Here is a 23,359-nt window from a genome sequence, read left to right as displayed (position 1 = left end):
TGTAAAGAGAGAGTACAGTGAATATTCATTCATTTGCATGTGGTAAACCAAATCACAAGATGCATTTCTCTCTAAGGCTGCAACAGGTATCTCAAAGTCACAAAGTGCACCCAGCCTCTCGTCATGCCGGAAGTCACCCACCTCGTTTCCATGAAGCCGCAGCTGCCTACAGTGACTCCCCAGCCCAGTTTCACTGCTGCTCCACTGACCCTCAGTGTCCTAACCACCAGCACCACCACGCAGCTCCCACAGGACGAGTTGCACATGCAAGTGCACACCATCCTGATTGTGGTTATTTTCTGCGTGGTCTGCTTGCTGCTCCTGCTGGCCTTCTTTTATGCTTTCTGCTTGCATTGCTCCATCGGTTCATCACCTAAAGACTCCAACAGAGCCAACGGATGCAGCCTGGAGCGTGAGGACGCCACCTATAAGTGCAGTTCATCTGATAACCAGTCTGTGGGAAACGTTGTCTGACTGTGACACCAGACCAGGATAGCTGATATTTCTATTGTCTATCAAAGTAATTATGGATTATGCTGTTCTTGGATTTGTGGTGTGTATGGATGTGTGCTGCAGTACTGAAAAAGATTGTAGCAACTTTGGTACATTTGTTTACCTCCTATTTAATTTGATATTTATTTGTGCCTGATACTGAGTTTTGCACTAACAAGGACACCTGTCAATCACAAATATACATTTATCATTCAGTTTAATGCTGAAATACCGAGACTATTTACCAGGCTTCAACTAACATCACTGGAGTTCCAATGAGATGCAGGTACACATGTTGTGCATGTCAGATCTGAGCACACAGACACACAGTAAAAACACATCTATATCTACATATCCACTGAGAAATGTGTTCAATAAAAAAAATATAAAATATATGCAAATGTAATGTGTGCATGAATGCCAATGCCTCTGAGTGACAAGACAAGACAAACAACACACCAATCCACAGAAAGCCTCAGCAGTCATCTCTCTTTATTTTCACTGAGCTGACAAGTGTTTACATTGCGCTGTGGCTGTATATTTGACGAGACTGATATAGAATAATGAATACAGACGTGCGAGATGAAGGAATGAGGAGGGAGAGGGACAGAGGAGAGACTCCGAGTGGTTTATTTTCTCAGGATGGAGGATGATGTCAAATCTACAAGGTGCAGCAGAACAAACAGTGCAGGAAATTACTGAGCTCATGTCCAGCTGAACCACATGGCAGCGAACACTTTTTGGTAATAAAACATGCAACATGATCAGAAAGTTTTCCAGTGTTGACTTTTTAGTGGCAAGTGTCACTTCATGGAGCTGATAGAGCTCTGAGGCAGCTGTTCAGAAATGATGGCTCCAACTAGTTTCTATACTGTCAGAGCTAAAGAAGCTACGATGAGTTTTAGTACCACACAAAGGCCACAAGAGATTTTCAAGCATTACAGTCTAGTCCATGTACAACAGCAAACACTTCACTCCTAATATCCAGTGCTTTAAATGAGCTGTACAAGAAGTGAATTACTGACTATAGCATCAGCTAACAAACGCTGGTGCCACGACGTTGCAGTTCACGACACAGAGCACATCGCACTCTTGGAACAGCGGGAGTCGCAGGAGCTGCCGCGGGACTCCATGATGGAGTCTCTGCCATCAGACTCAGGTGAGTCCAGTTCCAGGTGAGAGTCCTGAAGGCCGCCCTGCAAGGCATCCTTATAGTGGGACTAGGGAGGGAACAGTTGATTGTATTACTGTTACTGAGAAGTGTAAAACAATAAATGAAAACCATCAAACACAGCAAGACAATGTTGTTAGATCAGCCAGCAGATCTTCCCTCTCACCTTATGAACGGACATTTCCTCCACCCGGCACTCTTCAATCGACTCCTCTAGAGAATGGCCGGAAATTTCCATCTTGATGCGATGAGAGCGAATAGACTTGACATCATCCTCGTCCTCCCCGGCCACCAGAGGAAAAACCTGGGGGCAAAGACAGAGGCGAGTCAGGCGATCAGAGATGACAATGGTGGCAATAAAGCAAATGAGAGCATACACCACCATTCAAGCTTGTCTAAATCTGAATTTTTTTACCAGTCCCTCCTCATCCCCTGTGGCCTCAGGGCCAGAGATGTTGGCCTTGCTGATGGTCTGAGTCTCGAACTGAGGACACGCTGCCTGAGCATTCCCATCCTTATCCCTCTTTCCTTTCAGCCAGTAGGTCTCAATTTCAACATTGCCCTTAAAATAGATGAAGAGAGGAAAACAGTAACGAGATTCAGCTTTGAACCTAAAGATGTCTGATATACAGTGTGTAACACCTTCAAAGACATACAGTACTATACACTCACAGGCACAACTTCTGCTGTGGAAGAACGTAAAATGGCACATAGTCAAAATTCCCTGATGAAGAACGACTCACGAGTGGTTTCTTAAGATTGGCACCTGCAATCAGCTGCCTCGGAAACCTTTGGGAGTCACTTTGCTTCCATTATCACTAAATGTGCAGCCTCAAAGTCAGAGCCACTGATAAAATAGACTGGCAAATCAACAAGCAAGCTGCAAATACCAACCCTGAATACTAAGTGGGCTGACTCCCCAGAGCCAAAACATTGTGAGTTTTTATTTTATATATATTTTTTACACTCAGAAACATTTTTAAGTCTGATTGACGATAGGCAAATCTTCCATTAACACAGATTACAGCCTCAGCTCTCCATATAGGCTGTGCACAATGTGGGGATATTCACTTCTTAGAGGACATATATACTTTAAACTTTATTTTATGCATTTTTGTGTTCCCTGCTGTATATGCCCTAATTGCTCTGCTGGGGATAAATGACGGTTCTTTGAATTGAACTGGATTGAATTCAATTGGAAGGATGTTTTCCTCAAATAGCAAATGATAACATGACACAAAGGCTGAGTAAATGCAATTAATCTGGTGGGTATAGTTGCCATGGGGACTGTTTTGACCCTTCACCTTGATGGTAATGATGCCTCTCCGTTCAAAAATGAAGTGACTTCCTTTCAGGTGCTCATAGGTGGCACTGCTGAGCTGAATGTGCATCTCCTGATCGAGACAGAGAGAAGACCAGTCACAACAGCGTCACACAAAACTGGTGCATCGCTGTGCGTTATCACAGTTGTTTACGTTCCCCTCCTACCTTGCCGTTGCTCTCCATGGCAGACGCAGTGTGGACCGTGTCACCATGCAGACCATAACGGGGCATTTTATGGCCCACCACACCTGCCACCACCATGCCAGAGTGGATCCCTGTAAAACACAACAACAGGTTGGTAAACTCAGTCAAACACCAACATAAACATACTGTCCACCTACTCTTTACCCACCAACACGAATCTGTATGTTGTTGCCATTGGAGGGGTCTTTCAGGTGGTCGATGGAGCGCACCATGTCTAGAGCCATGTCACAAATGTTATGCGCATGGTACTTTGTCTTTTCTGGAGCCCCAGCAACCACCATGTAGGCATCTCCAATTGTTTCCACCTAGAGAGAAAGAAAAAAACAGCAGCGCTTTCACAGGAGAGCTTCTGTGTGAAGTGCAGTACACAGAGGAAAAAAAACATACACACACGAACCTTGAAGACACGGTGCTTCTCGCTGAGCGTGTCAAACAGTGTGTACATGGTGTTGAGCATGGAGACCACCTGCATTGGAGTGATGTGGCTGCAAATGCGAGTGAACCCCACGACATCACTGAAGAGAATGGTCACATCTGGGAACACCTGGGAGGAAAGCGATAAGAGAATTGATGAGCAGGCAGGTTGAGAGGGGAGGCAGGCATTCATGGATCATTTTTAATGTCTGTTGTACTGGTACACTCTCACTCTCATCCTGAATTTCTTTATAGCAAAAAAAAAAAGAAGAAGAAGAAGTACAGTGGAAAAGGAGCAAGAATTCAGAAGATAAGGATGTGTGTGGAGCTACACTGCGCAAGAGAAGAACTCAGTTCTTCTTTAGAAATGTTAGATATTAATTACTGTATAATGCAAGTGTTTTGGTGCACATACCTGAATAGCAGTACCACTCGATGTCTGCATTAAATTAAATGTGAAATGTGTAGGTATAAGCCATGTAGCTTATCTTACAAAGACAAGAAACTGGAGGGAATAGCTGACCTCTGTAAATAAGTAGCAATGCTTTTCAGCCCCACTACACTTTACTAACTAAAATGTTCTGTCTTGTTTGTAATTAATAATATGAATAAGAAAAGTTAACTATCATATCATATATATACAGTAGTAGCTGTATGTAGAATCGACTGCTGTAACTTACTGTTCAAACACAAGAAGTGCTTTATATATTTTCTAACTCTTGGCAAAAGAGCTGATGGACCTATTCCCACTGTGTTAAACTAAAGGGCACCACATGAAAAAAGATGGAGACAGTTGTTTCTGTTGCCTCAGGCACTGCAAGTGTTAAATCACTGGTGAACTGTGGGCACCGTGTACGGTCCTGACCTCACAAGTGTTGACAGCAGGCTCTCCTTTGCGCAGCCTTTTAGCCACTGGCTTGGGAATCATCCTGTACAGGAGGTCATCGGTCTTCTTCATCTCGTAGTCCAACATCTTCATGCTCTCCTCCAGCTTGCTCGACTTCTTCTGCTCCTGAGCTCACATTGGAGGATGAGGCAGAAAAAAACAGCAAGTTTCCATCTATTTTGTTCATCTCAGGTCTGCAGGCAGAAGGTGATCTGGGGATGCTAGACTGAAATAAGGGCTTCAGTACAACTTTACATAATACAGACTGACAAGTGAGTCGATCACACATGTAAAATGCATCTGAACTTTGGCTCAGGGAACCTGTATGAGAGCTCTCTTCAGCTCCTCTGACTGCTGAGTCCCTGCCAGAACCAGGTCTCTGCTGGAGTCGTGCATGCTCAGGTCATTGATGTACAAGCCGGTCTTAAACATGGCACTTAGACTCTCCATCCTGCACTCACACATACAGGCAGACAGAGAAAGGGAAAAGGAAGAAATGCAGATTATATTGAATTGATTCCAACATTTCTATCCATAAAAACAGGGAAATTAAAAGGCTGAAAGATAATATCCTATGTTTCCTATTGTATAAATAATGTATGTTTTGTCAATACACAACAAAATGTTTTAGATGTGGAGGGGGATGTTTTGGTAATGTACTCTGTGGAAAACACTCAGTTGCAAATGGGTTCCCATTACGCTCACAAGAGCTGCACTGTCTGATTACAGGCTAATTAGCAGCTCATTTCATGCATGGTAAGTGATGTTAGAATGGGCCCCTGATTTGATTCACTGCCCGGGCTTTTATTTTCAGCTTCGTAATTCAGTTTAGCTCTTGGTGCTTTTTTAGAATGTTTTACTTTTCAGCTGCCGCATTTTAATAAAGATCTTTGTCAGTGCATGTGTGCATGTGTGTGTGTGCGTGTGTGTGTGTGTGTGTGTGTGTGTGTGTGTGTGTGTGTGTGTGTGTGTGTGTGTGTGTGTGTGTGTGTGTGTGTGTGTGTGTGTGTGTGTGTGTGTGTGTGTGCGCGTGCGTGCTCGCGCCTTACACAGGAGTTCCCAGGAAGATGATGGACTCCCACTCTGGCATGTATCTCATTTGTCCTTTTAGTTTCAGGCAGCGGCTCCCATCACCCCAGCTTTCCATCGCATTAGCACTGTTCCCGTCTAAAAGAGAAACACATTCAAATGCCAGAAACACAGATTTGCAGAGGAGAGTTAGGCTAAATCTCTGCAGTTGATAATGAGTGTGAGTGTGTTAACAGTATCATCCTAGTAGCAGTTTGGTGCTTTTTTAAAGGAACGTTTCAGTATTTTTGGAAAATATGCTTAATTGCATTCTTGCCAACAGTTGGACAAGAAAATCAATACCGCTCTTGTATCTGTAGGTTTGATATCAAGCTGGAGCCGGCAGCCAATTACTGTAGCTTAGCATAAAGACAGGAAACAGCTAGCCCAGTTCTGTCTGAAGGTTGGTGACAGACATTTAATGGCGTTCAGTGGGTGTTGTGCTGGGTTGTTTGTTGGATGGGAGCAGTGACTTCCTGCAGTTTCTCCTGGTTGCTTAGCAATCACACAAAGAAAACAAGACTTAACAAAGTCACCAGCCAAGAGGACACACAATCCCCCATGAATTCATTCAGTTTTAGTACAAATTAAACAAAATAAGAGATAACATGTTTTTTTAGAGCTGCTGGTAAGGTTGACTGTCACCTGTGGACAGAGGTCGACTAGCTTTCCCCCCATGTTCTCAGTAAATTATGCTAAATTAAGATAAGATAATACCAGCATCAAAAAACAACTCTAAAAGCAAACGATTATAAATCCCCGTGAAACTAGTGCTTTCTTTGTATTTGAATGTATCTGTGTATTGAATTACTTTCGTTGTCAGACAGATAATTTCATTATTTGTATGTCCAGGTCTTGCTATGTGCCTGTAGATAACAGAAAGGTCATGACCTTTGTAATCATCTCCAATGATGGACTGGAAAGCCATGAGCTCCACATCTACATCTGCAGAGCGATTGGCGTTTTCATAGTCAGAATCTGTGGGAAAAACAGGGCCAACAATCAGAGCCACAAACATTCATATTCAAAGCCTTTATCCATAACAAACAGGGCTGGGATCAGTTCCACTAAATTTGATCAATTTAAGTTGAATCAAGACATCAAACAATTCAATTTCAGCAACTGAAAGACCTCCTAAACTCACAACTTTAATTCAGCTGTGTTTTCAAAGTTTAATGTTGATGTTCTGAGAGAAAATACATCAATTTTACTGAACACCTGCTCTTTTCTATTTCTATTTTTAATTAATTTAATGAAACTGAAATTGAGTGTGTCTTTTGTGGCTGCATTGAAATTGATCTGACCACAAGTCTGTGAATCCTCGCCCACCAGACACACACCCCTGCGAGTGTTTACATGGCTCCCACTCTTACTCTGGACTCGGTTGTGAAGGTTCCTCTCTCTCTTCACAGGCTCCTTGGACATGATCTCAAACAGGTTGTTTGGGTGGGAAATGATCTGTGCACAGATTACAACGTCAGTGTTCTCATCAGCAGCCTGATTAAAGCTGACATGCAAGACACATTTTCCTGCAGATAAGAGGTTGTGACATGTGAAGCGATGCCTTACCATGTTCCAGGTGAATTCCACTAGGGGGCGAGCCAGCAGGAAGGCGTCACCGATCTTCTTCCCATCCAGATCAGGGAAGACTGTAGCCAGGCCTGAGCCTACATTGTGCACCACCATGTCCTGCAGAATCAAAGAATCATGAGCGGTTCATTCATTTAACACTTCATTTGGGTCATTAACTCCCATTACGATGTTGTGGAGGGGAACTCAAAAGGATTACCTGTCTGAAGACGATATTAAAGGGGAAGACCTCAAAGAAGAAATCCGAGGTGATGGGCAAGATCTCCTGCTCCTCCTCGTCCTCCTTCATGATGTAGCGGTAGGCTGAGTTGTCAAAGTTCAATCTGCATGCACACGCACATTAGATTTACATTAACATGGACACTCTCAGATCCTTTATTTAAGTAAAAGCATCAACACCCAAACCAGACACTTTCTTAGGTCACAAATCAAAATCATTTGTAAACAGTTTTTGTATGATTTCTATATAGAATCTTAATCTATGAGGTAAAGAAAGAAGAAAGAAGAAAGAAAGAACAAACTGTTGCCAAATCAATGTAATGGAGTAAAAAATTACAGTATTTCCCTTTGAAATATATTGGAGTAGAAAGTAATAAGATGGAAAACACACAAGCACAGTGCAAATACCTCAAAGCATTACTCATGTGTATAGTGAATAGATTAACTTCCAAGGAGTGAGTCTAAAAAAGCTTTACAAGTGTGTGTGTCTGTGTGTGAGTGGAGTACCTCATGGTGACATGGGAGTAGTCTCCGACCATCTGCTCAGACAGCACCTCCACATGAATGTCAGTGTCGTAGAACTGTTTCCCCATCTGCCTCAGCTGACCCATGGCGTAGTGCAGGTAGCCTTTACGTTTGCTCCTGCAGGTCACAGAGGGAGAAAATTCAGTTTCTCTCTGCAAAGATTAACGGCCCAGCTTTCAATGTTTTTGCTCTGCTCTTCTATTGATCTGCCCCGTTCTTCTCAACAGCTGTCGCCTGATAGTCTATCAGTCTGCCCCCTCTGCACTCCTCCACCTCCTCTCAGACCTGTAGTGGAGGGTGACTCCGGTGGCGGACTCCTCCTGGCAGAAGAAGGTTGGGGGCTGCACCTTGGGGTAGCTGAAGCGCAGGTATTCGTGGAGGTTGTCAAGGCCATTGACGAAGTCACGCACATGACGTCCCAACACCTGCAGGTAAAGGGTAACAGGTCACATGCATTTGCGCTATCCTTTTGTAATAATATTCTTTAAAAGGATTTTAGACCAATATAAGGGGAGAAGTTGAAGTGAAAACTTTTTTTTTTACATTATTACTACAGTATATGCAGTACACTGTCTTTTGAAGCTCTGGAGGAAAAATACAACAGAACCATTAAAAAATTAATTGAGACAGATCATTTTTGAAGCCGAATTCATATACTAAATGACGGGAAGTCAGAATAACTTGCCTTTTTTTCTGATGATGATTTTAACCATTCATTTTATAATCCATTTTTGTGAGCCCCGCTACTTCATGAAAGCGTTACTGTAAATCTCTGGAGTACCTTGTTCCTAATTTGCCCAGAAATTATTTAATAGTGTTGGATCTCTGAAACAAAACTCACATTGATGGCTCAAAGGAGCTGTATGCAACAGACTTCTTTGTGAGCCAATGCCCTAATTCTCTACTTGTACACAAGCTACACATTGACTTTTCAATGCTCTGGACTTCATACAGAGGAAAATCTAATGATGAAAAATCAAACAACAACTCTTTTGAATGGACTGACAGATTTTGTTTTGAAATGTTAACAAAAATGAAGAGATAATGAGGTATAGATATTGTAGACATGTAGACAATAAGCTACTGTTGAAACATTTCATTAGCAGGATAACACATTGATAATTCTCTCACATATCACAGACGCAGACACAGTGTGAAATCTTACCTTCAGGATTCTGTCATAGCCGTACTTTCCTACAAAGCCCAGGAAGTAGACACCCCAGGAGTTCATCAGCTCATTGTATGGCGTGCCTGTCACTCCACTGGCTGCCTTTGCAATGCGGGGAATCACACTCTCGCTATACACCTGCAGATACACACATGCAGACAGTATCAGTCAGAAAAATAGATTTTCTGACATCAGGGCCATTAAGCTTCAGAGAAAGAGCATGCCGTAGAGGCCTCAAAGCTATTATTATTATTCTCTGTGTACACATAGTAAGGCATATTATTCATTTTAGGAGCACAGACACTTTACCTGATGGGTGACAAAAGAGTGTAACCTGACATCTGCTCTCTCTCTGACCAGCTTCCAAACATCATCTCCATACGACTCCTTGATGAAGTCGTGAAGACTCTCACACAGCAGCCCATACATAATGTCGCACTGGATTGAAGCTCAAACTGAGCACTGTCAAGACAGCTCCCCTACTGATTGACTTCCAGCAGTCTTCCCAAAGGCACCTGCAAGCAAATAAGAGAAGTTCAGACTGAAGACTTTCTCCGTGCTGCAAGCTGAATTTTAATGCATGCAGCTTTCGGCGTTAAGCTATAAAAAGCCCTGCTTTGAATAGAGCTGCTTTTGCCTTCTCCTGCTCTCAACACTACCTGTGGAGTTTTCAACTTCCTCAGACTTGCCAGTTGTATGAGGTTTCATCTGAAGGCCAACAGGGCAAACGGTTTTAAAGGGGCCTTAATCACACAAGTCCTTGTGTTTGAGTGGGCCTCTATTGTTCCTGAGTCAGCTGTCAGCGACTGGTGGCCATGCACCTCTTTCTATGTGACATAAACATCCTGCGGAAGCCACCTCTCAAACACAGATGACTGAGTCAGGAGACGTCGTCCTGTTTTCATCATCGCCCTCTTCCAGAAAAAAGACTCTTAAAAGCACTGAATTATTCACAGTCCCTTGTCATAATAACTCAATTTGCAATGAATTGTTATAAACAGTGCGTCTGAATGAAATGGACATGACAGATTGATTCTAATCACTAAGACTCTGTGTGATCCGGCACAGCACAAAAGCTACATATTTTTTGGTTAACACAAGGCGACTAACCCAATCTGGCTTCCTTTTATAAAGCTAAATTGCTTTTTCTGCTAAACAAACACACTTGAATAAACCCTTAATGGGCAGAAACTCTTCAACTTCCATTGTGTGTCTACAGATGATTTTTATGTGACTCGGGATGACTCCACATTTTCTTTCAGAGGCTCGGAGGCTTCCCACCAGGGGATAGTGGTGTTGTGGAGCAGGGCAGGTGCGAAATCGATATCCAATCTCAACAGGGATAAAGAAAATGTTTTTTCCCTCTGGGCTCCCGCTGAGCTCAATGAATCAATTTGTGGGGAAAAAAGCTGCTCGATAAAGACTAACTTGAGTTCAAAAAGGGCAACCAAATATAAAGTTAAAGGGCATCACTTCTGCTGTAACACAAAAAAGGGCTCATGCTGAAATCACGACTGGAGTCTCAGAGCGTTTTGTAAAAAAAAAAGAAAAAAAGAAAACACCTTGGTAAAGACATTTTATTGTTATTCATTACAATCTTTTACACTGCTAAATAAAGGGTATGTACCGTACCTGTAAGTCACAGAAGTGTGCAAGGAAAGGACGTCAAAGGTCTCGCACCATCAATAATAGAGGAGCAAACTGCTGCAGAATTTAACCTTTGACCCTAAACTGGAAAACGGAATCGCGACCCCTGATTGCAGCAACCTCATCAATTTTACAGCTTCTCCCGTAAAACTGTCTGTTTGTGGGAAACACATGGAGGGTGAAACTTATATATAGCAGCAGAGTTACAAAGGGCTTTACTGAAGGGAGAAAAGACAGAGAGGAAATAGAAATTGTGTTTGTGTTCACGTTTGCAGTGGAGAGGTTACACGTTTGGCCTCTCATATAGCTGTCACTGTCTGGACAGCAGCTGTTAGGATGCATGCGCACACACAGAGGGGATCAGATTTTTATTATCAAAGAACCTTGAGGTCAGGATGTAAATCTTTATACATGCCCCTTCCCCTCAATCACCCCTTTATACCCCCACTCCCCTCCTACCAAACACTCCCTTCATCCGTTTTCACTCTCTTGCCCCTCTGCTAAAATAAACTGAGTGAGGTAAGCACCAGAGGCATCCTGGGGAGGTTTATACAGACTGCCCCTTCGCCGCTGAGGAGTGTCAGAGCGGAGCGTGGAAGCATCCCAGCCCCAGCGCGGGAACGACCACACAACCATCCAGAGCCACTCCAACACCCGACACATAAAAAAGGAGACACAGGTAAGGACTGAGGTGTGGGGGAGAGAGGGCTTTCAACCACCATCAGAATAAGCAGTGACAGAGGGCTCAGCTCACGGTCTGACTGGAGGGAGTGTTAGCTGTGGAAGACATTCGGTCCTTTAATGAACCGAACAGCTTTAAAGCAAAAAGGTGTGCTGTGGCTTTGCTTTGGTTCTGCTGTTGAATTCACAGGTTAATGCACATTTTAATATTTGAGATTTAATCAAAATATCAGCAAAGGCATAACTTGGATGAGCACATGGCCGGAGTAATGAAGTCACATTCACTTAACTAAATGGAGGTGCCCTTAATGAAACTCTAGACTATAATATTTGAATTTGTACTTGTGGTTTACGGTGTACATGAAACACTAGGAGTGTACCTTTTACTTTGCGTGCCATTCAATCATAAGACATAGATTATCAACTGAAGTTATGCCATAACATATACTATACCTTAGACAAATCCTTTGAATAATTATGAAAATGAAAATTTGTGTCCATCACAGAAACACTGCAGTGATGATGATGATGATGCAGGCCAGCCAAAATGACATGACTAAACAGAGGATGTTTCAAGCCAAGGCTCTGGCTAAGGAAGCCAGAGGAGGTGAGTGCTCTGTGGATGCATTGGTTTTATTCCAGCCTGTGACAGGACGTTGGCACAGACAATCGACATATGCGTACATAATATTTGGAAGTAAACTGATACACAAATTAGCTGACGTACTGCGTCAACAACTGCCAAAGTGTGTGATCACAGCCGGGGCTGTCAGATGTAATGAAGTCAAACATCAAAGTGTCTTAGCCCACCGCCCGGGGACACGTGGAGTGTGCTACACCCAAATCCCCGGAGTGCCACTGTGTTGTTGAAATTCTCCAAGCATTCCAACAGGGACCATCCCAGTTGCACCGTTTGTTTTCCAGTTCTGTCCGCCAGCTAGGCTTTGAAACCAAGTTTTGAGTCCCCTAAACTCAGCAAAATGTGACTCCCACCACTGAATTATACACAGGCCGATCAAAGGCAGCTCCTCAAGGGTGGCATATGCCCAGACTTCTCTGAACACTTATCATGTGCGAGGAGGAAGGCCATCCGCTCTCTTACAGTAGTCTTTCATCCAAAGATCCTATTTATATGCCCAGTTACCCATGCAACCCTGGACCACAACAAATATTACACACCTCTTGACATCATCTGGAGGCTATTTCAGAGACTCCTCTGTGCCATGGTATAACATGAGAAGAGACCCTGAGCAAAAGCTGCTCGGATACCAACTTAGTGATGCTGCACACAATTTGGCTTTTTCATATCAGGCCCCCTCAGCTGTTTAAAGTTGACAGAAACAAGAAGATCAGAGGAGACATTAAGATTTGCCAAAGGTCCTTATTAGTCTGTGTTACTTTCCTTCTCTTTCCAAATATCTGGAAGTTGCTGCTGTCACTGCCTCTGCACTGACAACGAAAATGTCATGTTGTATTTTTGCAGGGTTAGAGTCACCTGAAGCAACAAAGACACAGCACAAAAACCCGGGGCACACAGACGTGCAAAGGGACATTAAATGCGATCACTCATTAAATCCTCTGCATTTGTCTGTCATGTTGTGCCAGGGGGTCTGAACCTGGGGAAGAAGATCAGTGTGCCGAAGGATGTGATGATGGAGGAGCTGAACCTTCCCTCTAATCGAGGCTCTCGCATGTTTCAGGAGAGACAGAAGAGGGTGGAGAGGTACACGGTGGAGAACGCTGCCAATGCTGCTTACGACACCAGTAATGTAAGGAATCAACAGATGGCACATAACACACCATGACTCACATCCACTGAACTATAAACGTACTCTATCTGAATCTGTGTTTTGGATATCTGCATAATGCCTAAGAACAGATTATTGTCGTGCTCAATATATCAAAGGACTATAATTAAGAGCCAATGAAGTCTGATTCTTCAACGGCCTCTCTGAAGGCTCAGTTCTTTGGAGAATCAACATAGATAAAACATCTTAGCACAATAAAAGCATCTGCAAAATGACGTTTGATGTTTCTCCCAGTTAACACAAAATACACAAGCATACAGGAATATTCACTACAAACAATACAATGTCACTTACAACAGGTGACGTTAATGGAAACTCCAATTCAGAATATGCACAGGAGATATTCTCACTTTTGGTTTTTAGCTTGAGTTGAGAAAACCCTGATGGCATCATCAAAGCCACTGGGGATATCATAGCACTGCACTCATGGTCTAAAACTGGGGGTGTGCCCCTTGAACAAGGTGAATTTGTAGCATTTGTGAAGCTCATAAATTAACAAAAGTCAAACTTGGTTCCTTCAGGTCTATCTCGAAGCCACTCATCCTCCACAAGTCATCCCAGGGCCACAGACAGGAAAAGAAAACCAGGCTTTCTCCATCCCTGGTAAGCATAGCCTGGTCATGAACCTACAGAAGACTGTTGCAAAGAAGGGCAGTCCTCAAGTCCTCGCCCCAGGTAAATGGTGAAACACAGTGATGAAAGGATTGCTGCAAACAAACTGTCACGAGCCATAGGAATAGTTTACCTTCTGTGCTTGGGCAGGGCTAGTGCCTGGACAAAGGCTGTGCTTGCTAATGCATGGGCACTGCATCCCACTTTGATCTGTGTTTATCTTTCATATGGAAATGTGTTCAGCACATAGATTTGGCAGTGCCAGGAGTGTTGTCAGTTTGTCAAGAGCAGTTATCTATACGCATCTTTTGCTGACTGGCGTTGTGTATTTGGTCTGACAGAAGGCACTGCTTATAGCCTGACTGACAGTGAGCTAAGCTCTGTTTATTAGCAGGGATTCACACTGAGATCTAATTACTGTACTTCCTATTGTTGACGGGAGTGACATCAAAGATATTTGTATGTATTAGATCTGCCTGTGCTGCATTAAAGCTTGCAGTTTTTGAAGTTATTGAATGGGTTTTCTTAATTAGTTTCAAACCCCAAGGATTATCCATTTTTCTCAACACAGGAGACCTGCTTTTGCTTACTTTGGATTTAAAACACAGCTTTCACTGTATCCATAGTGGGATGACATTTTTGCACACTGACATTAGACTTTTGTCTCTGTCAGGATACTCTGGCCCTCTGAGGGGAGTTCCTCATGAGAAGTTCAACACAACAGTAATCCCCAAACCCTTCTGCTCCCCATGGAGGGAAGCTTTGGGAAACAACGAAGAGCTCCAGAATGCTCTCAATACCCAGCTGCCCGAGCTCCCGCAAACATTACAGTCTGCCAACTACAGATGCTTCAACAGGTAAACCTGACTCTTTCTGCCTTCTACCAGTCACTACTCGTTTCATCCAAATAAATCATGAACCTTAAATCCTGTTCCGTTGGAAACACAGGCGTTGAGACGCACCCATCTAGAAATAGAAATACATATGACCTAACCATGTTATCCATCACCATCATCTCCTCCCTCGGCTCCACTCCATGTTTCCACAGTTTGAAAATTAATACAGCTTCTGGCTTGCACCTCCTTGGAGTGTGGCTGCATGATGGCTATTTTGAACTCTGGCTCTTGAAAGATGATCCACTGTGGGGGCTGCGAGCTTATAATGTCCCCACCAAGACAGATTGCGCACGAAAGGGAATCACCTTTCTCTTGGCACACAAGGAATTGCATCACACCAGTGAGGCAGAACAAAGGTTAAGCTTGGGCAAATGGAGAAATAGAAAATATAGAAAAGATAAACTGAGACTTTACTCAATTAGGATTGTCACTCAAATTATTCCTGCCAGCCAGTCTGGAAATGTACCCCAATGGAGGGATCCGTTTACGCCCTTAAGACGATCAAGAAATTATGACGCTGTAATTAAATCTGAACTCAAGTAATGGTCGGAGCACAAGTGGAGAGGTTGAGTTCACCACACACCCAGTTTTATCCCGAATCCCCCTGTGGTTCTCTCCTGTTCACAGGACCTTGAGTTTAAGTCACGGGTATGACTTGACAGGGTATCATTCATCGTCTATAAGATTCCCCACCCTTTTCGGGAAGGCGTGTTGGCCACAATACATCGGCTCATGTTTTGTCAGGAACATAAAACAATGCACTAAGCCTGCTTAGCAAGGACTTTCCTTTGTTTTTCTCAGATCTGCCAGGCCATTTGGGGGCACTATGGCCAGCAAGAGGGTGATACCAGTGATGAGCTTTGAGGCAGTGGAATCCCAGAACTTGCCCAGCATTGCCCTGGACCGCATCTGCAAACGACCCAACTTCAACAGAGCACCCAGGGGCTGGGGAGCTGATTACAGCCCTGAATCGAATGAACTATGAAAAAAAGGGCTGACAACTTAAGACTAAAATGCTGACATGTGCTTGCTCCTCTCCTCCTGCAAAGATGGTCCCCTCGATAGTCAATGGGCACTGGAGCAGGGGGCGGGGGAGGGCACACTCCTGCATGATATAGAAAAATGCTGCTGCTGTGTGGTTTGAGCAGCTGAGGCAAACTCTGGATGCTGGAATCAGATAAATGCTGCAGAGGTTTATCAGTCCCACCAAATGTTTTTCTTCTCTTTTCATAAGGTGTCACAATATTTGACACTTTACTTCACCTCATTTCAGTCTCTTTTCATATTGTGTAACATGGTGTTACATAACTGAATAATAAGAACTCTGACATGACCAATGACAAAAATGAGTCATTTTAATGACAAGTGAAAACAACTTACAAAGAAAGCCTTACAATAACAAGTCTTTATGTTGTTGAATATTGTGTCAAATAAAAAAAAACATCAATGTAACTGAAAATTAATAGGTTTAAAAATCCTCCTCAGACGTTAACTCCATGAATTACTTTGTACGATGCGACAATGACAAGTTTTACCTAAAGTATACACTTTTATATGTACAATGGCTCCGACCACAGGAGCCCTTTAAAAACAACCCTGATCACATTGGTCAGTACTTGTACGTTTGATGTCTTTTACTGTGTTAATCTCTGCTGTTTAGATGCTGCTCTGATACTTTTTGAGTGCGAGTTGTGGCTAAGTCACCTGGTAAGATTCAGGTTGTGTCTCTCTATACACAGATTGTGCTCCTTCAGTTCATTCACTGCACTGCAGGTGGCATAATAAATCTGACATTATCCTCTAAGACATTACTGTCTTTTCTATGCAGTGTATTTCTCCCAGAAGTAGTCTGCAGCTTTCACACTCACTGGCAGCATCTCAAGTGAGAGCACCTGACCATGTTTGACTCAAGGGAAAGAATGAAACCTAATCACAGTACAGCATTTCAGTTTAGCAGCTAATCACCATGGCGTGAGCCATGTGCGGCATGGGCCCCCATGCGCTGAGGATCCTGGGATGGATAGTGGATTTGACCAGGAGGTCTCATGCTCATTGGAGGTGGCATCGGAGGAGCCATGGGACCCATGTGGTGAAACATGGGTGGGCCGAAACCTGAACGAGTAGTTGAAAAGAAAAAATAGAGGATTAGGCATCTGCCTTTTATTTACCGTGTTGAAATCATTGACTTATTTAATGAATATCTTCTCATCAACATCAAAAACTAAATATGTAAAAACATTGGTATAAGATTAAAGAGATCACTTTTACATTTCAAATGTATCCTTTTACCATGCATGTATGCAGTAAGCAGAACCTGTGTGATGAAGGTTAGAGTTTTACCTGGAGGAGGTGGGTTGATGCCAGGGGGTGGGGGCAAAGCAATGTTCATGACAGCAGGAGAGGTGCTAGGGTCCAGGTTGAAATAGTTTGCAGGAGCCTCCTCATCCAACGCTGGTGGTGGAGGAAGAGCTATAGTGAGAGGAGAAAACACAAGTTAGGGAAATGAATAATCAATAATAATCCTGGTGTTGCCTCTGTCCACATCACAATAGCAAGAAGAGTTTTTTCATTTCAGTATGTAAAGTTATCAGCGTGTATTATACCAACGTGGTCAAATAAATTAATAATTCAACAAAAGAAAAAAGTACATGTTACATACTACATCAGATTAGACTGGTCTCTCATGGCTGTGTCATTATGCAGTCTCTCTCCCTCCAATTCACATATTTTACACACTACAACTCTTGCTGTGTTTGTAGACTCACCTCCAGGCAGTCCAGGTACAGGATCAAGTCTGGTACCCATCTCACTGACACCATCTTTCATGCCCTCCTTTCCTCTTGCTGCCTGAGACCTTAGGAGGAAAAACACACACACACACACAAGTTGACCATACTGATCGCATCACTTAAATAGCACTGTAATTGTGTTTTTCGGCAGCAAAAATGTGTCTGGAACAGAAGATGTCAAGCTCTTGGCTATGGTAAACGTACAGTGTCAACAATAATACTCTAAAGGCTGTGCTGACAGTGATTGTGAAGGTGACACTACCCCTGGCTGTTAAAAAAAAAAACACACACATGCTTTCCGAGCACTACCTGTTGTTAATAAGAAAATTATCACTGTATATTATCACCTCCCTTCCCAAGTGGCTCCGTCTAATGAGGCTGTATGGAAGCACAGAAATTTTACCAGACGGCAGGAGACTGCTTAAGTCCCATCCACCCAATGCACTGCTGCACAAGCTTGTGTTATTGGTTTTAGCATCCGGATGTTGATAACAGACATCTGAGTGCTCATGCTCTACATTCTTAATCAACTTCTTACCTTCCCCACTTGACAGTGAGCCTGCGTCCATTAATGATCAGTTTGTTGAAGGACTTCTCCGCAGCCATTTCCGCCGCCTGCCTTGTGGCAAATTGGATGAAGGCGCACTGCTGCCTCTGGACTATGGTAATGGTGCGAATCTCACCGAACTGGTAAAAGTGACTCCTGCAACAGCACAGAAAAATGTCAAATAAAACCTAAACCCTGCATATTAAAATATTTAAAACAACAAGTGAAAACAGTAATTGGATGGTCAATTACATTCTATTATAGCTAAATAATAACAAAAATTCTGCAATAGCTTGTTGTAAAAGGGAAAGCCTTACTTGAGATCTCCATCTGTGACAGTATCTCCCAGACCACCTATATAGAGGGTGGTGATGGACTTGTCCTCCGGTGGGTCCAGTCGGGGCATAGTTGAGGCCCGCTTCAGCAGCTTGTCAGCCACTGGGTCATTGATTCCATAGTAACGGTCCTTTATGTTCTGGTCAGCAAGAGGATCGTCAGGATCTGTGGGCTTCTCGTGCCTGTGTGAAAACGGAGAACCGCGATAAATAAATGTTAACAGCACAACAAAAAAAATCTGTCAAAATGACCCATAATAATACAATGGTTTCTGCTTTGCTTTTGGTAGTAAATACTCATAAAATACATATTAAATTCACATATAAAAAAAAGAGTAAATCAAGCTGACAATCAGCTCCACTGACTGAACCAGGTTTGACTACTCACCTGTAGGGACACTCTTCCCCTCTCTTACACTCTCCTTTCACCCAGAAAGAGCAGATGTGCGGCCGGTTCCTCTTGTAATATGGCGTTGTTCGGGCTAGCTTCAGCAACATATCACTAGAGCTGGTGGCTTTACCGAGCTGGCCCACTGCTCGCGTACCATCAGAATTGGCTATCTGAGAACATAGAGGAACAAACAGACATGAGAGCTGAATGATAGACAAATAACAATTTAAATAGGAAACCTAAGGTAGGGAAAGAAAGATATTAATGTACGTATCATATTTACTTTACTTGTTTGGCACATGTACAATGGGCCGTATAAACACATACAGCATCGGAAAAAATAACAGTGATCAAATCACACTCAGGGCTGTACAGTGTGACAATTTTCCTCACATTTGCTAATAAAATGTATTCTGTGTCAAGAGAAATATGCATCCACTCGCACATGTGCAAGGGAGCTGCGCTGGTATCATGTCTAAAAATAGTGGGAAAAACTAATATTATTATCTGTTGTCCCATCCGTCTACAGCAGTTCTGATCAATATCAAATGAATTTCACCAATAAAACGTGTTCTTTGTGCTATTAAAATTCTTAACTTGCTAGCACCAGTGCTACCATCTACAAAAGTAAATGTACAGCCCTGACACTCTATTTCACCACATATAATTGACAAATGTAAAACTAGGAGCAAAGACAAATAATAATAACATTTGTAAATCTCGACTTGGATATTAAAGCGAATTGAAAATCACTATAAAAACAAAAAACAAAGCATTTTTTTCCAGCATCAGACAGCAACTGTACCTCTCTCTCCATGTTCTGTGTGTAGTACTCTTTGTTTACATCCGACTTTGGAACCTCATCTTTGACTGAGAGCCCAGTGTCTCGGACCTGGATGGGCAAACCTGAAAAAATGCAAAGGGGGACAAGAGGTCAACTCACATAACTATTTGTCTTTGTAAACTAGAACAACTATACAAAGACCAATTAACATTTGTATATTACAAGGGGATATTGCCAGAGACTCACCATACTCCAGGTCAAGCAGACACGTCTGACAAACATTCTTCATTTTACTGCAGGTCTGACAGACCTCCGTCTTCTTGAAACGCATTCGTGTCCCTGGACACCAGCGGAACACAGTGAAGGGTCGAGCACAAATCTGGTGGGAAAAAGGATAAAAATATATACATAAACCTTCTTACAAGGGGTTAAAGTCCCACTCCCGCAACCCTTTTCGGTCATGTTAAAACCAGCTCATTAGCAATGCACATTAGCAATGCACCTCTGGAGGGTGGGCGGAGACTGCGCTGCTCTGCACCCGCCCAGCCACCTCCATGCACCCCACCCCCCGCTTGCTGACAGCTGGACATTGTACAATTACAGATTCAGCGCGTTTAGCGTAAAACTCCACACTGGGATTCGATCCCAGACTGGAATATAGTCCTTTCTCACAGTGAAAGCTGCTCTACCAGGTGAGCTATACCTGTTATACCTGCTGTGACACGCCAGCTCCAGTCTCCCTGAAACTGCCAGTTTGCGTCTGCCATTGGTTCACAGCAGTTTGAAGGCAGAAAAACTCAGAAATGCAATTTTGCACTTCTTTCCCTGCTACTATGTCCTCTAACATCAGAAAAATGCCACAGGAACATGTGAAAAGCTCAAAAAACACGATTTTCACGGGAGTGGGTCTTTAAATGTTAAGTATCCAAGTTAAACTACATTGTGTGGGGCATTATAATGATCTGGAACAGTAAGATAAAACATACCTTGCATTCTTTCCCATATTTCTCCTTGGTCTGGAAAGGAAAGCATGAACAAATTTAAGATCCGCAGACTCATTGAAATCAACAGAACAGAAAATATCCCTCAAGTTTATCAAAATGACAGTATCACGTTCACTCACCATACGGATGTAGGGGTTTTCTCCTAAACATGTCTGACACAGAATTGGGAAATCCTGGAAGACAAAATGGATGTTCACTTAGTAAAAAGTCAAGCACCATGTCTGATACACATCCATCAGTTCACTGATTCACGTTTCTGAAGCAGCACATTGGTCTTCATTCTGCTTCACTTTCTACTGTGGGCATCTTGGCGGAGTCAAATGTGTGAATACACAAAGTGCAATGGGACTTGTTCATTCCTAGTTTACCATCTGTTGAAGGATGCTGTTTCAGTCCAAGTGCTAGCAGTTGAAAATGACCTGAATCCATCCCACTGACAACATCATCCAAACATCTAAATATAAGCAGCGCTAAACCATGTAGTCTAAGGTTGCAAAGTTTATATTCTGCTGTCTTGAGAAAACCAACATTGGCCAAAGTCCCTGTTATGTCTGGACTAAATGGGGGAAACTGATTTGTGGCCTTATATAGAAGAGTAGAGAGGTTTTAAGCAGTTTGAAAATCCAACTGCTTTATATACAAACAGTTCACTGGAAAGTACGATTGGTATTTGGTATTTATTCCACAAATCCCAGAGTTTGCTAGTTTCCACTTCTTGTCAATTTGCCAAATGATGACTGACAAAATTCAATGTCCCTCATGAACGAGCAAATATTCTGTGCACTGAACAGATATGAAGGGGTTAATACACGAACCAGAGTTACTGTAATATTCTCATTAGTTGAAAGGCATAGTTATTTAATTTTGTCAATGTTGTATGATCATCAAACAAGCGCGGTTGGTCCGTTTCCGTGGGTGCCTGCTAAGCTACATTAGCATCTTCATAACTATAAAAAAGAAACTAGTTTTAGATATTTACCTAATCCAAACCCAGAGAGCACGACGTCGCGACACACTGGCATGTAGGATCGGCGATTTTATTAGGTTTTTAAGTTATCAGTCGGTTACTTGACGCAACTTTTGTTTTATTGTTGTTAGCATACTAGCGCTAGCCACGTTCAGCTTCGACAGCTAACCTTAGCATTACATTAATATTAATCTGGTTGCGATTATTTTTATGGCTCATCTGAGATGATATCGCCCAAACTACGCATGCTGGTAGTTCCAGGAGATACTATTGTGTATATTCCAACAAATTCACGTTAACAATATCGCTTAACACCGACATGCTAGCAGTTAGCAACCACGCTTCCAACTACTAGCTAACGGGAAGCTAACTAGCGTTCGAGCCATGTTAGAAGCAAACTGGTCGGTTTTAGGATAATTACACCGCCTGGAACTAAATAAAAAACGTGTTGTGGTTTAGTCCCACTCATTCTTGGGAACACTATATTGTTAGGTGTACTTACCGCGTCTTCCCAGTTCTGCCTATTGTACGTGTTAGAGCCCAGGGACGTCGCCATTTTGCAGAGTGAGAGCCAAGCGGCGGCCCAAGTGTCAGCCCACAATGCACCGCGCCAGAGGGCCACGTTTCACCTAAGGGTGTCGCCCTATTTCAAGATTATTGAGTTTCTGGTTTAGTCTACTACAAAATCAACCCAATAAAGAAAAAGACATGCAAGGAAATAAGGAGCAATGAGAGCAAACTAACTCTGGCACCTGCAGCTTATGTGTACAGATGTGTGTGCTCATGCATTAGTTTGATGTAAATGTGTAGGCTATTTATAGCCCATCTTCTTAATTGTTTAATTTTAACAGGCTATTTAAAATAAGATTTTGTAACAGAGTGGGTGGTGGTAGTGCAACTACTTATAGAGTGTGTGTGCTTTTTCCACTGCAGTGTGAGTGTGTAACGCAGACTGATTGGCTGGTGTGTGTGAGCTTGTATAAGCCAATTGTGTAGTCCACTTACAGTTTATCTACCCAACTGTTCAGACTCAGGTCAGGGTGTCTTTACTGTGTGAAACACCAATTAGTGGGCCAGAGGATGTTTGAGATTACGGATGGGCATTAAGCCTCTAATGTTTATTTAAGGTCAGGGTGAGGTTGTGGAGTCAAAGTACAGGGATTAAACACAGGCCTGAAGAGCTGGCAACTTTTTAATATATCAGCTACAATTCAGAGGGTCATAAAGGAAAGTCACAGCTTTTAGAGTATAGGCTACTCCTCCGTGGAAAATGAACCCATCTCTATCATCTGTAATGTCCGAGTGAGATGCTTTGACTGTGGCATAATCAGTTGCTTCGTGCTCATCAGCTAAGTGACACTGATTATTGATCAACAGTTGCTCCCGTGATCATATTTCCATGAGAAAAGGTTAAATTGGAGTCTGTATCGGCTTCCCCCTCCTCCTCATGTTTCTCTCACAGCCAAACACAGGCTGTGTCTTGCTCTGCGAGTAGTGGGACACCAAAGTAAACCTTCTGGGCATTGCCTTCTTTGTCTTAATGAGTCGTGTGACCCTGTCTCCTCTATCATGTGATGAGGATGAGACTGCCAAAGCTGTTTTGAAGGACGGTTTTGTCTTGGATTTAGCTACTTCGTAATCAAAATCACTACCTCATGAGTCACAAGGTCAGGGGACATGAAGGTGTGCCACTACCTCAGAGCTGCCTTACATTTTAGACCTCCAATCAAATAAACTGTAGAGCAGAGTCAGCTTCAGATATCTGTGGTATGCTGAGATATTTTCCATTTATAATTACTGTATTTATGTGTCTTTGTTGCAATAATCAGCACCAGAAA

At 42.8% G+C, this 23,359-nt stretch overlaps 3 protein-coding genes across 4 annotated transcripts; 1 reads left to right on the top strand and 2 right to left on the bottom strand.

Moving 5' to 3' along the window:
• Positions 1–1,559: 1,559 nt before the first annotated feature.
• Positions 1,560–9,489, bottom strand: LOC310992247 (soluble guanylate cyclase 88E-like; the record flags this gene model as incomplete). The annotated part of the gene is made up of 18 exons (XM_083980266.1): positions 1,560–1,712; positions 1,830–1,967; positions 2,079–2,225; positions 2,968–3,057; positions 3,152–3,261; positions 3,339–3,495; positions 3,588–3,734; positions 4,470–4,616; positions 4,812–4,941; positions 5,540–5,657; positions 6,450–6,536; positions 6,932–7,016; positions 7,128–7,247; positions 7,348–7,471; positions 7,875–8,009; positions 8,178–8,317; positions 9,058–9,198; positions 9,418–9,489. The coding sequence occupies 18 exons, from the start codon at positions 9,487–9,489 to the stop codon at positions 1,560–1,562; spliced, it is 2,241 nt and encodes a 746-aa protein (XP_083836392.1).
• Positions 9,490–11,176: 1,687 nt separating this feature from the next.
• On the top strand, positions 11,177–16,045 carry LOC310992185 (myozenin-2). 2 transcript variants are annotated; one of them, XM_083980198.1, is made up of 6 exons: positions 11,177–11,386; positions 11,895–11,995; positions 12,994–13,157; positions 13,718–13,799; positions 14,482–14,665; positions 15,506–16,045. In XM_083980198.1, exons 2-6 carry the CDS (start codon positions 11,908–11,910, stop codon positions 15,687–15,689), a joined length of 702 nt encoding a protein of 233 aa, XP_083836324.1. In that variant the 5' UTR covers positions 11,177–11,386; positions 11,895–11,907; the 3' UTR covers positions 15,690–16,045. The 2 variants fall into 2 exon arrangements, with proteins under 2 accessions (XP_083836324.1, XP_083836323.1); XM_083980197.1 differs by having other exon boundaries at positions 13,718–13,871.
• A 291-nt stretch (positions 16,046–16,336) lies between these two features.
• rbm22 (RNA binding motif protein 22) lies at positions 16,337–22,117 on the bottom strand. Its single transcript, XM_083980196.1, has 11 exons — positions 22,024–22,117; positions 20,674–20,727; positions 20,537–20,566; positions 19,797–19,929; positions 19,572–19,672; positions 18,764–18,936; positions 18,358–18,558; positions 18,032–18,196; positions 17,470–17,558; positions 17,045–17,173; positions 16,337–16,816 (listed from the first exon to the last, which is right to left on the bottom strand). Exons 1-11 carry the CDS (start codon positions 22,075–22,077, stop codon positions 16,662–16,664), a joined length of 1,284 nt encoding a protein of 427 aa, XP_083836322.1. The 5' UTR covers positions 22,078–22,117; the 3' UTR covers positions 16,337–16,661.
• Positions 22,118–23,359: the final 1,242 nt, after the last annotated feature.

The sequence above is a fragment of the Trachurus trachurus genome, assembly GCF_905171665.1.
Source record: "Trachurus trachurus genome assembly, chromosome: 10".
Classification (NCBI taxonomy): domain Eukaryota; kingdom Metazoa; phylum Chordata; class Actinopteri; order Carangiformes; family Carangidae; genus Trachurus; species Trachurus trachurus.
The sequence above is the reverse complement of the archived record's forward strand: the minus strand, read 5'-3'. Positions and strand labels throughout refer to the sequence as shown.

Coding starts and splice junctions, on each gene's coding strand:
- LOC310992185 (XM_083980197.1), top strand. CDS start 11,908: ATGATGATGATGATGCAGGCCAGCCAAAATGACATGACTAAACAGAGG. Junction 13,158..13,717: donor CTGCTTACGACACCAGTAAT/GTAAGGAATCAA, acceptor TGGTTCCTTCAG/GTCTATCTCGAAGCCACTCA. Junction 13,872..14,481: donor TCCTCAAGTCCTCGCCCCAG/GTAAATGGTGAA, acceptor TGTCTCTGTCAG/GATACTCTGGCCCTCTGAGG.
- rbm22 (XM_083980196.1), bottom strand. CDS start 22,077: ATGGCGACGTCCCTGGGCTCTAACACGTACAATAGGCAGAACTGGGAA. Junction 19,673..19,796: donor TCTGCTTGACCTGGAGTATG/GTGAGTCTCTGG, acceptor GCATTTTTTCAG/GTTTGCCCATCCAGGTCCGA. Junction 17,559..18,031: donor CTCACTGTCAAGTGGGGAAG/GTAAGAAGTTGA, acceptor TTTCCTCCTAAG/GTCTCAGGCAGCAAGAGGAA.